Genomic DNA, 14670 nt, shown 5'->3' on the forward strand with positions numbered 1-14670 from the left:
ACCTGGATGTGGAGCTGGGTTTGAGAAATGCAAGGGGGACTTGTTATTTTTTTATATATATTTATTTTATTCTGATTTTTGTTTCAAGAAGGGAATTACAATGAATTTATCCCAAACCCATTTTGAGTGCTTTGAGATGGATCAGTTTTTCTGTGGGTTTGAGGCCTGTGAGGAACTTGTTGTCTTCTCCAGCCAAATGCAGATGGGATAAACATAAGCATTAATTAGGAATTCCTAAATCTACACCTTCCTATTGATAGGAATATAAACATTGCTGTAATGAATGCCTTGGCTGTGGGAATATCTTGGATTTGGGTGTTGCAGGAAAACCTTGCTCAGTGATTTCTGGTGGTATCACACTCACAGCAGGATCTGTCACTCTGTCCCAATTAACTTGTCAAAGTTAACATAATTATCAATCCCACAAGACCAAATGTACTCAGCATCCAGTATGAGAATCCACGTGCTCTGTGCTTAGTGGGAAACCCTGCTGGGAGCAGCTGGAACTGAGGGACAGCTTCTCTTGTGGTTCCTTTGGTGGGTTTTGGTGTTGGATCTGGACTTGTTTGGGTGGTTCATGGAGTGTTCCTGGTTGGATTTGTTTGGATGTTCATGGGGTGTTCCTGGTTGGATTTCTCGGGATGGTTCACAGGGTATTCCTGGTCTGGAAGATGGTCTGACCCAAATGTGAAGACAGTTAACCACACTTTATATGGAGTTCAGAGCTATGCACTAATGCAGTACAGGATTTGAAAAATACAAAGCTCTTAAGGCATCAGCCCTGCTGGGCAGGGTGCTGGGACCAGTTGCCCTCTGTGCTCCTCCTGATGCCTTGAGAGGCTGCCTAGAGCAGGGGCTAGACAGAATTAAAGGAATAAAATAGACGTTTATTAAAAGGTTTTCAAAGGATACACTTTGGACACTACAAGAGCCCAGCCAGGGCTACACCCAAGATGGACCCAAGATGGACAACGTGTCATGAGTTTCCACATTTTTATGAGTTTTGGTCCATTTCCATATTGGGGTTAATTGTCCAGTCACAACTCCAGGTGATGCAGTCCCATCCTCCCAGTTTGCTCCCCTCCATTCCCTGTTGTTTGCATTTTTGGGGTGAAGTTGCAGTGGTGTCCTTGGTTCTGGGGCTGGAAAAGGATTGCTCTGTGTGACTGAGCTGTGAGGAGAACTGCTGACACTGTGTATGGAATTCAGAGTCATGTACTAATGCAGTCCAGAATGTGAAAATATAAAAGCTAAAACTCAAACATCCCTGGCGGCCTGCCTTGGTGGCATTGCCCGCTCTCACCTGTCTCTCCTGCCCTCCCACAGGTGCTGCAGGGGGCTCAGCTGATCGCGGTGGCCTCGGCCGAGCCCGCGGCCGGCGGCGTGGACGGCTCCCCTCTGCAGGGCAGCGACATCCAGGTGCAGTACGTGCAGCTGACCCCCGTGACAGACCACGCTGCCTCCAGCCAAGTATGAGCCCCCCCTCCTTCTCCTCTCCTTCTCCTCCTCTTCCCCTTTCCCTTTGCCCTTCCCTTTTCCCTTCCCCTTCTCCACTTTCCCCTTCCCCTTCTCCTCTCCACAGCTGTCAGATATGTTGTGTATCTACCCACAACTACAAGCAGCTCATCATCCTCTTTCCAAACCATAAAACTCATAATTTATAATAAGAAACATCAATTTTTTTGAAGGTGGAAGTGATCCTTGATTTCTCCTGCTTTGCTGTCCTTGCTCAGTGCCTCTGGAGAAGTTATTTTGGTCATTGGTGTGTCCCTGAAGGCTGAGAGCCTCACAAAGGACAGCACCAAAAATGTGGCTGCAATCAGCCGAAAAGTATTTTCAGACTGAGGTTTCCCTCAGAAAAGTCATTCCTGTTCTGACAGCAGTTTTCCAGTCGTTTTGATCAACAGCAAGTCCAGTTGGAAGTGAACACTTGATCCTCTCTGCTTGAGGAGGAATTATTGGGGTTTTTTTGGTAGTTTTTAATCAGTTTGAACAGCTGTGAAGCTGAGGCTAGAAAAAGTCTGTCATCAGCTTGAAGCTCTGGTGACAGCACCACAAAGCTGATTTAAACCAGTTGGAACACATTTTTCTGAATTTGGTCACACGTGGTTTTGAAAATCCCACTCTGTGGGCTTCTCCAAGTGGTTGTGGAATTCTTTTTGCCATGCCACTGCCCTTGTCAATATTTTATTTTTAACAGTGCTCTGGACACTGAGCGTGTTCTGCAGGGATTGTGCCTTGTTTTTTATGGATCCTCCATCACTGCTGCTCCTGTGGATTTAATAAATCCAAGAACAACTGTTGTATTTGTGGGGAGCCCCGATGAAGGAAGGAATGATGAATCTGACTCCATGTTCTCAGAAAGCTAATTTATTATTTTATCATACTATGTTATATTAAAGAATACTGTACTGAAGAATACAGAAAGGATACTTACAGAAGGATAAAAAGATTATAATGAAAACTCGTGACTCTCTCCAGAGTCCTGACACAGCTTGGCCCTGATTGGCCAAAGAGTGCAAACAACTCACATGAAACCAATGAAACAATCACCTGTGGGTAAACAACCTCCAAACACATTCCAGATAAGCAAAACACGGGAGAAGCAAATGAGATAAGAATTGTTTTCCTTTTTCTCTGAGGCTTCTCAGTTTCCCTGGAGAAGAACCCTGAGCAACGGGATTTTTCAGAGAATGTGAATGCCACAAACAGTGGGGATACCCTGAGCTGGGAAGGACCCACAAGGACCATGACCCCAGAAAAGCACAGCAGGCAGTGAGAGCTGTTCCTACTCCTAGCCTGGAGAATTCCCACATTTCCCTCCTCAGGAAGGAATTCTGGAGCAGAGCCCCCAGGAGCTCCTTTCTCTGCAGGGACGCTTTGCACCGTGTTGGTTTTACACTGTGCTGAACCCCAGAGCTTTCCAGGGAAAGCAGGGCAGGAACGGGACAGGAAAAGGGCAGGAAAGGAAACGCAGACAAGCCCCAAAACAAGTCAGCCGTAAATATTTCCTCACTTTGCACCAAGTGAAAACTGAAGGTCTGGAGAGGAGCTGGAGAAACCAACTTGGTGTTTGCACTGCTCTGAGTTTATCCATCCTTCAGGAGATTTTTTTGTGGATAAAAATATGGAATTTTCCTGTGGAGAAGGATCTCTCATCTGAGGGGAAAAGTCTTATCTGAGGGAAGGGAAAATCCCCTGACACTTCCACCTGCACTGCACTGCCACTTGCACCTGGTTCTTTGTCAAGGTGCTAGGAGGCTCCCAAGGATTTTGCAGCTCTTTATCAATCAAAGCTCATTAAAGTGGATTTTATTTTCCACCTGGGTTGGATTCTGTGCCAGTTGCCTCTTAGGAACAGCACAAATGTGGATTTATTTCATGTCTCACTACAAGGTACCAGTTTTCTGCCCTTTTTTTTCTTGAAGTGAATTCCTGTTCTGAGTTCAGCTGGAACAGATCAAAATCCACTTCAATTTTGTATTTTCAGTGTATTCATGAATGATTTTTGCTTGGCTTCTTTTCATGTTTTGACAGCACTTTGCAAAGTCTAGAAATACAGAATATTTGGATTAGAATTCTGTGCTCAGATGCAATGCTGGTGGTAAATTTTGTTAGATTTGGAAAAATACCCACCATCATTCCAAATATAAATTCTTGTAATCCCTTCAGGTCTGAGGTTGGATCAATATTTGGTGTTGCTGTTTTGCTGATATTTGATAATTCTATTTATTCAATACACTTTTCCTCTAAATGGGAAAGAAAACTTTGAGGATTATGTAAATTTTTTGTGGTATCCAATTTAGCAATCTCATAGATTTATTCAGCACCTTGGCATGAATTTATTGAACTTCTAAGCAAACACAAAATGCCCTTCAAATTAAACAAGGAAAAAATTCCTGTAGCCAAATGCAATCACTGGCAACAAGGCAGAGGGAAATAAATGAATTTAGGAGCAGCACTTTAGGATTTTGAACTTCTGGTGTTTGAATAATAAATAAGCTGGGACTGTGTAATAAAACCTAGAAGTTGGGAATTCTGGTGGATTTTCTCCCCTTGTGGATCTTTTGGCAGGTTCAAGGCTGGAGCACAAAGCAGGACCTCAAGTGATGCTTTTTCATCACCAATATCCTGTCAGAGAGAGAATTCAGTGGCCAGGGTGTTGCACAGAGCATCATTTAGAGGTGTTTATGAGGGAAAATCCAGCATCTCTGGAATGATCTCTGGATTTTTTCAGAGGGAAAAAAATCCTGAAATCCTTGCCCTGGGCTTGGAATTCTGTCCGTGCTGTGATGGCTGCTGGCAGGGGAAGCTTTTCTGGGTGTGAGGGGCTCTGTGCAGGCCAGTGCAGCTGCTCTGGGCAGGTGCTTTCCTGGCTCACAGAAATTTGGATTTTCCCTCCCCTGTTGTTCCTGGTAGGCAGTGAGTTGGTTTGTAAAGAGATTTTTCCTTTGGAGGTTTCAGTCCGTTGTGCTCCCTTGTAGTTCTTCCTGGTTTTCCTTGGGAAGTGAGCAGAGTCAGGTCAGCAGGAGGGATTTCCTCTGAGGAAAAGTTGTGCTGTGTCTCTTCACCCTAACCAGGGAAAGGCTGCAGGGGGGAAAATCAGCATTTTTAGACCCAATCCTGCTCCAACTGAGAAATTCCAAGGACAAAACCAACAGGTGATTTCACCCCTAGCAGCTCTGGCACTGCAGAACTCCCTCCTCTCTTTTCCATGCTCATCCTTGGTGCTCCCAGCTCCCTGTTCCCAAAATCCCTCTGTTGGGATGAGCCTTCCACAGCTTCAGTTTGGTGCCAGACTCTGAATTTATTTCCTTTATTTGGAGCTGTTTTTTTTCCTGGGAAGAGAGAGGGAATAATTGCCTTGGTGCCACTCATGATTTTGTAGATGTTTATCATAATTGCATTATTTCATCTTCCTCATTAGGCTTCATGGAGGCTCTTGATGTTATTTTTGGTGCCTTTGTGAGTGTGTTCCCATTCCCACTGTCACAGAGCCCACATCCATGCGGATTTTGCTTTGGAATTTTTTCCACTGGAATTCACAAGAACTTTGTATAATAAGCTCTCATTCTCTTGGTTACACCAATAAAAATCACTTTTGGATTGATTTCCTGCTGTCCCATTCCCCTTTGCAGGGCACTGATTCCCTTCAATCAGCAATCCAGCCAGAAATGCAGATAGAACACGGAGCCATCCAAATCCAGTGAGAGGACTGAGGAATGTTGGGGAGCTGGCAGTGAACTCCAGCCAGAAATGGAGAGGGAAGGGCTGGAAAAACCTCCCAGACCTCAGAACCTCCAGCCATGCCCTGCTCCCCCTCACCTGGGATAATTCCAGCTTCACTCAGAGCTGCATCACGACACCAACCCAAGTCCTGGCCTTCAGAAAAACCCCGTGGGCTGCACTTAAATCCACTCAGAGAGGACAGAACAAATCTTTCATGGGGAGAGGCAGAACTGCATCTAAACTGTGAGACTCCATCCCTGACCACCCCGTTGGTCCCTCCTGTGCAAATGGAATGTCTGCAGATGTTTGGGTATTGCTGCCCTGCAGTACCTGCTTTGCCACCTAGGGAAAGCTCCAGAGCTCAGATATTTTTCACTGTTGGAACAGTCTTTTTTTTTTTTTTTTATTTGCTATGGTGTTTATAACAAAAAAAAAAAGGAAAATATTTAAAAAAAGGAAAAATCCCTTGACGGCAAGTCTTGGCCTTTTGCTGGTGTTTTCTGTTCAGTGTCATGAAAACTGTATTTGCAGAAGACTAACACTTTTGTTTGTACTGTTGCTTAACTACTTTTCTAGGGGAAAATGCTTTAAAAATGCTGTAATTACGCATTTCTAATGAAAAATAAATGTGTATTTATGAATAGTGCAGCTCTAAGTTGCTCTGCCTTGGGAATGAGTCCGGGTTGGCTGGGCAGGAATGTCCTGGAGGAGCTGGGGATGGATCCACATTCAGCCTCTAAGGAAGAACCCAATCTCAGCCATTTTATTTTCTAAATTCCCAATCCCAGACCCTTTTATTTTCTAAATTCCCAATCCCAGACCATTTTGTTATCTAAACTCCCAGTGCAAGAAAAATGGGATAACTGAGTTTTTGAGTGTGCGAAATGTAATGAATTTATGAAATAATTTTATGTAATGTGAATAATTCTGAGCTCTCTCCCTTCCAGTTCCTCCTGCCTCCTTTGTCCAGCAATTCCCCAGAGTGGGATCCATCCATCTGAACCCAACATCCAAGATCCAGGTGGAATCACCTTTAATTTAATCCAGATTTTGACAAAGCACCATTGTCCTATTTGCTAATCCTGAGTGCAAAGGAAACCAGTTTGCTGTCACCTGGTTATTTTAATGATGCATGTTTTGGAAAATAAGATTTGGAAAATAAGAGTTTGGAAAATAAGAGTTTGATAAATAGGGTTTGGAAAACAGAGTTTGGAAAATAAGAGACGGAGGTGTTGCTTTGTATTTGATTTCCAGCTGATTTCCCACAGGGTCATTCCCAATATATGGCTCATAATGCATTTAATGAATTGATAAATGAGGTATGGCCACAAATCTCACGAGTTGAAATCCAGGATAATTTGAATTTTTAATTTTTTTGTTACCAAAGGAAGGGTTAAGCACCCCCAGCTTCTGGGAATGTTGTCCCTGGTAAGTGTTACACTTTCTATAAATTCCTCCTTCTCTTTAGGATATTTCTTGACACAGAAGCACAATGCAGACAACCACAGCTTGTGGAGCTCGGGGTCTGCAGCAGGCCAGGAATTTGGCTGCTCTTCAGCTCCTTTTTCAGTGCTGTTCCTCAGTCTGGAGGAACTTTGAAGAGCTTGGCACCCAAAGAGAGGCCTAAAAATAAAGTCAGGCCTGGACATTTCAATAATCATGGAATCATGGAATGGTTTGGGTGGGAAGGGACCTTAAGGATCATCCAAATCCACCCCCTGCCATGAGCAGGGACACCTTCCACTATGCCAGGTTATTCCAACCTGGTCTGGGACACTTCCAGGGATGGGGCAGCCACAGCTGCTTTGGGAAATCCATTCCAGGGCTCCCCACCCTCCCAGGGAACAGTTCCTTCCCAATATCCATCCATCCATCCATCCATCCATCCATCCATCCATCCATCATCCATCCATCCATCCATCCATCCATCCATCCATCCATCCATCCATCATCCATCCATCATCCATCCATCCATCCATCCATCCATCCATCATCCATCCATCCATCCATCCATCCATCATCCATCCATCCATCATCCATCCATCCATCCATCCATCCATCCATCATCCATCCATCCATCCATCCATCCATCCATCCATCCATCATCCATCCATCATCCATCCATCCATCCATCCATCCATCATCCATCCATCCATCCATCCATCCATCATCCATCCATCCATCATCCATCCATCATCCATCCATCCATCATCCATCCATCCATCCATCCATCCATCCATCCATCCATCATCCATCCATCCATCCATCCATCCATCCATCCATCATCCATCCATCCATCCATCCATCCATCCATCATCCATGCATCCATCCATCCATCCATCCATCCATCCATCATCCATCCATCCATCATCCATCCATCCATCATCCATCCATCATCCATCCATCCATCATCCATCCATCCATCCATCCATCCATCCATCCATCCATCATCCATCCATCCATCCATCCATCCATCCATCCATCCATCCATCATCCATCCATCATCCATCCATCCATCATCCATCCATCATCCATCCATCCATCATCCATCCATCCATCCATCCATCCATCCATCCATCCATCATCCATCCATCCATCCATCCATCCATCCATCCATCCATCCATCCATCCATCCCTGTCCCCAGTTAGAATCCATTCCCTCTGTCCTGTCAGGTAGAGTTGAGAATTCCCCTCCATTCCTCTGCTTTGTGAACTCAATTTTGTCCTCTTTGCATTTTCCAGCTGAAGTTCAGGAGGAGGTTGAGCTCAGGAGACTTCAGCACAGAGCCAGCGATTTCAGTGAGTATTCCCTGTCCCTGCTCCCTCTCGAGGGTCTGGATCTGCTTGTCCAGCAGGAAATGTCTCCAGGAATGCTGGATATATTTTCCAGGCTGTGCCACCACAAATAAATCATTCCCCAAGTGAGTAATTCAGGGATGGATTCCTTCCTGGGAATGTCTGTGACATTCTGAGCAGGGTGAAGGCACCTTCACCTTGAGGTTGTACCAGAACCATGCACAAACCAGGTTTTCCTGGCATGATTTTGGTGAAATATTTTGGTGTTCAGTTTTTTTTGGGGGGAGGAGCCTCTGGTTGCCCTCCTTGGCCCTGTTGGTTATTTTTAATATTCAGTTCACTAAAGCCATGACCATTTATCCTGATTTTTACTAAAATTCTCTCGGTGGACCATTATTAAGACCCTTCAGATCATTTAATCTTGAATTCTGTCTGAAAAAAAGAATCCTTAAGGGTTTCCTGATTAAAGCTAAAATATTCTGGTTTGATGAATTGTACAACAAGTAATCAGTCCCAGAAAAGTGAGGGATGTGGAGAATTTCTTTCTGCTTTTTCTTCCCTGTTAGTTTTATGTATTTTGTCTTGCAAAACAAATCTATAAAAACCATCACCCTCCTGTGACCCAAATAAACGAGAATGTCCTTGTGAGCTGCATTTTCAGGCATTTCTTTGCCTGTAAAGCAAAGAATTCCATCCAAAAATAAAAAAGTTGCTCTGATGCTTGTCTCTGTGGTGGAGCTCCTGCTGTGTGGAGATCCCCTGGTGGCCCTGGGGTTTTTTACCCAATTCCATGGATATGGAGTTTCCTGTTAGAAAAACACCAGGAGAAAACAAATCCTTACAAAAAACCCCAAACTTGAACCACTGTGGGATCTCAAGCCCCTGTTAGAAATCCATTCTCCTGCTGAATTCCCAACTATCCAGAGCTGCAGATCTGGAGCTGGAGCTGGAATGGGGCAGGAGCTGTTTCCCATTATCAGGGATAAGAATGTTCCTCCCATTGCTGCTGATCCCAAAGCTCTGCTGGGAGCTGGGCTGGTTCAGAGGAGCCCTGGGCACTCAGAGCTCATTTCCTGGGATGGAGCTGGGAATAAGGGAATCACTGAGCTGGGAAAAGTCAGCTCCTGGCACACAGCAACGCCTCCCACCCCTCAAGGATCCCAAAAAATGGGAATTTCGGCAGGAGGAGCCGTGCAGAGCCCACAGTACAAGGCAGGGCTCAACTCTCCTCTTTCTCAAGGTGATTTTTAATAAAATCTTGGATAAAAACCCATTTCCCCCCATTTGTGTCTCATGCAAAGTTAAATCCAGCAGCAATATCTCCTTTGTTTAACTTATTTTGCCTTTTTTTTAATTCTACTTCTCTAAGTTTACTCCTCTTGGTTTTCCTTCAATTTTTCCTTTTTGTGCAAAGGAAAAAAATGTCTTCTAGTGATAAATAGTAAAATTTCATATTTTGGGCAGAAAATATATCTTTTATATATTTTACCTATTTTATTCATCATATGGATTTTTTTGATTAACCAACAGGCAGGGAAAAGTTCTGTAGATCTGGTCCCTCTGTTTAATCTGTTTTGGGTGTTTAATTAAACTGCCCAGTTCCAGCTCTCCATCAGGTTTCTGATGAGATTTTATTTTATATAATTGTTATAATTAATATAATTCATACAATTTTCCAGTAAATGGATTATTCCAGATTTTTCCTGTGAGTTAAAGTGGTGCTGAAACACAACAACAAAAACCTGGATGGAAAACTGAATTTAGGCAGAGCTCATTGTCCCTCAGTGTTCCATGACCTGGACTTTGATGGGATTTCAAAAAATTACCATAAAAATGAGAAATGTCCCTGCTTCCCTGCTTTTCTTAGGGAACCTCTGGGATTTCTGTTTTCCAGATGCACAGGGCTTGGCTGCCTCTGGAGCAGGGAAATCAAAGGGACTTTGCTGTTTGGCTGTTGCCACAGGGACAGAGCTCTGCTGCCCAGGGACTGAAATGATTCCAGCTGGGAGTGATGGACTCTGCATTCCCTTTGCCTTGCGGGAAAAGCAGGAAAAAAATGGGAGGTGTCCAGCACTGCCTGAGCAGCTGAAAGGTATGCTTCAGATATATATATACATAATTTATATTAATATTTTAAATATATTTATATTTTTATACAATTGTATATAGTTATTTATGTTTATTTTTATAACTATATGTATTTATATATTTATTTATATTGATTAATTTAAAATATTTTAAAATATATACACCATATTAAATATAGGTATATTTATTTTCATATTCACCATATATAAATTATAAATTTCTTTATATATATAAATGTGTACAATATATAATATATAGTATATAATTTATATAGACACAAAATGTATATAATATCTATATTAATTTTTATATATGCACCGTGGATACTGTGTATATTTATTTTGTATTAATACATCATATATACAACATATATTTACATTTGTATACACCATATTTATATTTATATTTATTTTTGTATTTATATTTATATTTATAGTTGTAGTTGTAGTTTAGTTATATTTAGACCATTTTAAAATTTTTTTTTATATTTATTATATTCTATTTTTATTTTATATATTTATAATAATAAATATTTCTATAATAATACTATCCATAGTATTATCAATAATTTTTTTTCTATATTTAGAAACCCCATGCTTAGCTGCATTCTGAATTCCATGAATCAGGGAAAACTAAAGCAATTTTAGCCCTTAATTTCATGCACAGGGAAGATGATTTTTACTGGGCTGATTTAACAGCTCCCAAAATTCCCCAGTTGGAAATCACAGCCTTTGGTGCTAATTAGGAACATTTTCAGTCAATATCCAGATTTTTCCCTGCAGTTCCCATGTGGCACTGAAGCCAAAGTGAACCCTCAGGTGATGGCACCAGGAATTCTGCTGGTTCCGGTTTGGGTGGAACAGCAAATTCCCAATTTGGTTCCTTTTCTCCCCAAATTCCTGCTCCCAGCCCCTCCGGGGGCTTCACTCAGCCCCATCCCATGGGATTTGTCCTGGGGCCATCTGCCTTGCACAATTCCTGGGGTTTTACAGCCATTGCATGACTCAATCCTCCCTCAACTCTCTTAATCCCCCTGCTCTAATGGGCTCCCTGCTCTCCTCAGCAAAACCAGCAGAGAAATTAAAGAAAAAAAAAATCCAAATGTTCAGAAGAGAGGAGGAGGGAGGAATCCAGGGAAAAGCCAGGCAAAAAAACCGAGGAGCAGTTTGTTGGTTTGGTTGGATCCCTCCCTCCTTTTCCATGCTCAGGTTGCCTTTCCCTCCTCTCTGCAGCCCAGGGAGGGGGTTCCTGGGAAATTCCTCATTTTCTGGCATGAAACAGCTCCCCAGATTTCCTCGGTCACCCCAGGAGCAGCAGGAGGAAGAGGTAGGCAGCGGAGGGGAGCGGCTTGGGGGCGATTTTCGATCTTTTTTCCTTTCCCATTTTGTTTATCCCTTGCTGGGTTTTGAAGGAGTCTGTAAACATCTGGGGGGATTACATCTGGTTTGGGTTCTGCCTGAAATTCCTGGGGGTTTCGTTCAGTTGAGCGTTAGAACGAAACCAGCGGCTCCTCTGGCAGGTTCTGCCTCAGGATTTTCCAAAAATAAACTCTGCATCCCCACTCGTCCCCCTCTGACGCTTCCCTGAGATTTCATGGAAGCTTTCTTGTGTGGCAAAGAGCTCAGGGAGCCTGGAGCTCAGTGACAAGAATGATTCCCTTTTATTTTCCATATTGCAAAAAGTGGAATGTCTTAATTTTCCTGCCAGAAAATCGAGTTTGTGGGACTATTCCCTTAAAAACTTCGGAATGTTTTTGCGTGGATTGACAGTTTTCCGTGCTGATCCTTTCTTTGAGCAAACACAATGCTCTTGGCACTGATAAAATCCATTGATAGGAAGTGGTTTAAGATTTTGAGGTGGGGTTTTTGTGTTTGGTTGTGGTTTTATTTTGGGATTCACCTGTCTCATTCCCTGCTCCAATCCCAGCTTGGTGCTGCACAGGTGTCCTGGGATTTAAGGTTCCCTCAGCCTCTGGGCTGCTTTAATCCATGTGCAAATCCATCAAGTTGAGAGTCAGTTAAAAATCTCATTATTGGAGTTTTGCTGTTAGGAAGAAAAACTGGGGGAAAGCTTTTCAGTTTGGGCAGGGAAGGAACTGCAGGGGAAATCCAGGTGGGAATTGAGGCAGAGGGATTGGCAGTGTGTGGAGGAGGAGGAGGAGGAGGAGCAATGCCCAAACAACTCTGAAGTGGAGGATTCCTCATCTTCAGGTCCCTTCTGCCACTGCCAAATGTCACCAAGTGCAGCCCCATGGTGCCACCAGGTGCCTTGGGATGGAAATGGGAATGGGAATGGGAGAGGAAGAATAGGAATAGGAATAGGAATAGGAATAGGAATAGGAATAGGAATAGGAATAGGAATAGGAATAGGAATAGGAATAGGAATAGGAATAGGAATAGGAATAGGAATAGGAATAGGAATGGTGTGCAGCAGCCTGGGCTGGGTGTGCAGGGCTGATCCCAAGGGATGCCCCTGGATCTCTACAGTCCAGAGTCACTGGATCCATTCCCTGGCTCTGTCCCTCTGTTCCCTCCCTGTCCCAAAAAGCACCACCCAATAATGTGGGAAATATCCTGAATTTAGAGAATCAGGGATCATTCAGATTGAAAAGACCTTTAGGGCCATCAAGTCCAGCCATCCCCCAGCACTGCCAAGGCCAGAGCTGGACAACCCTTCTGGGGAAGAAATTGTTCCTAATATTGAGGGAATAAATGTCTTGCTCCCTTGAAGTTCTCAAAGATGGAAGGTTCAGTTGGGCTAAAAGTGCTTTTTAGTAGGTTCTGACCAGAGGAACAATGGGTCCTTGTCTCCCTTGTCTGTGGGGGACAGCAAATTTCTGGCTGGAAATCCACTGATCAACAGTGTAATAAAAAAAAATTGAGATAAAAGCAATTTTAAAAAGCCTTGAAACCTTTAATCCTTTAGGGCTGGTTTCTGAAAGTCCAGAATTAAAAATATCTTAATTAAAAAGAGCTTTCCTACAGCACAGAGTTAATAAGCAGAGAACACCCAAGAAAACATTGATTTTTCTCTTAAAATGCCCCCTTCCCTCTTCCTTTAGTCCCTGAGATTTTAGTGGTACTGACCAGACAGACCCTTCCAGCAAAAGGAGAGTTAACTCCTGGAGAAAGGGGGTGGAGAGGGAATCCCAGCTTGGAACTTGAGACTTTCCAGCTGAGAAAGAAAGATTTGGAGATGCAGACGTAATCCCAGAGCTCTGCAATCAGCTCCCTGTCACAGGAAAAGCACATTAAAAACTGCCCAGGGCACTGGGAGCAGGGCAGGACAGGAGCAGCAGTGCCACCACCTCCTCCAGGGTGAGTAGGGGAAAATTTCCCATCTAAACTCTTGGAAAATGGGTGAAATATTGGGAATGGCTGGGTGGGAAGGTCATGAGCAGAGGTGAGTTTGGATTGTTGGGTTCCAGATGCAATAGGTGATCTCTTCATTCAGGTTTTCCTGAGCTGGGGGGGTCTGGAGCACAATCTCTGCTCTTTCCTGCTGTAAATCCAAAATTCCCCATGAGCTGCCAAGGACTGCAAACAAACTCATGGAGTGGGAATGCAAATTTGTGTGGATTTCCTCTCAAAGTGGGAGCGTTTGGATTTGTGTGGCTTAACTCCTTCAGCCTGAGCTGCTCTCCTTATCTGCTGCTCCAGTTGCAGGGTTCCAGGTAATCCCTGCCTTCAGGATGGGCTTTCCTGAACCTTGGAGCATCCTGCTGCAGCTCCACACTTTGTTTGCTGCCTGTGGGACGCTGCACTGAGTGGGGGGTTCCTGCTCCAGAGCATCCAAGGATTTTCTGATTGATCAGACACCACAAAGGATGGGAAGAAGGAAGAGATGCTGCAGCTTTGCTTTGCAAGCCTGCCAGGTGCATGGGGATGGGATGTTCCAGCTGCTGTGTGATTTATTGCAGAGTTTTTATTGATATTATTATTATTAATAATGTTGATATTTATGGAGCAGTTCATGGTTAACACACTCATCTCCCCGAACCGTTTCACGCTGGGTTTGTGGGGCTGTGTTTGTGAAATGCCTGTTTTCCATTACAAAACTGGGAGATAAACGAAGATGACAGTCACATTTTCCTAACATAAATTTCTCCCTTTCCCTGTGCTCCTTGGAAACCATAAATTCCAGCAGCCTGGCTGCCTGCTCCAGACATCAGAAGGCCCTGGGTTTACAAGGCCTGCTTGCCTGGGTCAGGTCCTGTGCAGGAGAGACACAGATGATCCAAATCATGCACATGACACCAGAAAGCTGGGATGGGAGCAGAGTGAAAGGAGGAAGCTGGACATTGTGGGAGGGGAAGGAAAATCTCCTGGGAGAACTTGTCTCAGCTGATGCAGTTCAGGTGGTGGGGAGAGATTTTCCTGCTTTTTCTGGCCAGTCAACATCTTCCTGTTTTCCTGCTCCTGCCCTAAATGTTTTCAGCCCTAAGAGCTCAACCTTTTGAGCTGAAACTCGTGGCCAAGCTGTTGTCTCATCTCATCTCCATGAATGCAACATCCTTTGCTCTTGGCAGGCTGGACCTGCCTTTTGCCCAGATCACAT

At 43.9% G+C, this 14670-nt stretch overlaps 1 protein-coding gene across 1 annotated transcript in view; it reads left to right on the top strand.

Moving 5' to 3' along the window:
- Nucleotides 1-5596, top strand: part of BANP (BTG3 associated nuclear protein) — a 109605-nt gene extending 104009 nt beyond the window's left edge. Inside the window, exons 12-13 of the mRNA XM_058813530.1 lie at nt 1327-1470; nt 5139-5596. Coding sequence (XP_058669513.1) covers nt 1327-1470; nt 5139-5210 — 216 coding nt within the window. The 3' untranslated portion in view covers nt 5211-5596. The remainder of the gene's footprint in view (nt 1-1326; nt 1471-5138) is intronic.
- The last annotated feature ends 9074 nt before the right edge of the window (nt 5597-14670 follow it).

The sequence above is a fragment of the Ammospiza caudacuta genome, chromosome 13 (genome assembly GCF_027887145.1).
Source record: "Ammospiza caudacuta isolate bAmmCau1 chromosome 13, bAmmCau1.pri, whole genome shotgun sequence".
Taxonomy (NCBI): Eukaryota; Metazoa; Chordata; class Aves; order Passeriformes; family Passerellidae; genus Ammospiza; species Ammospiza caudacuta.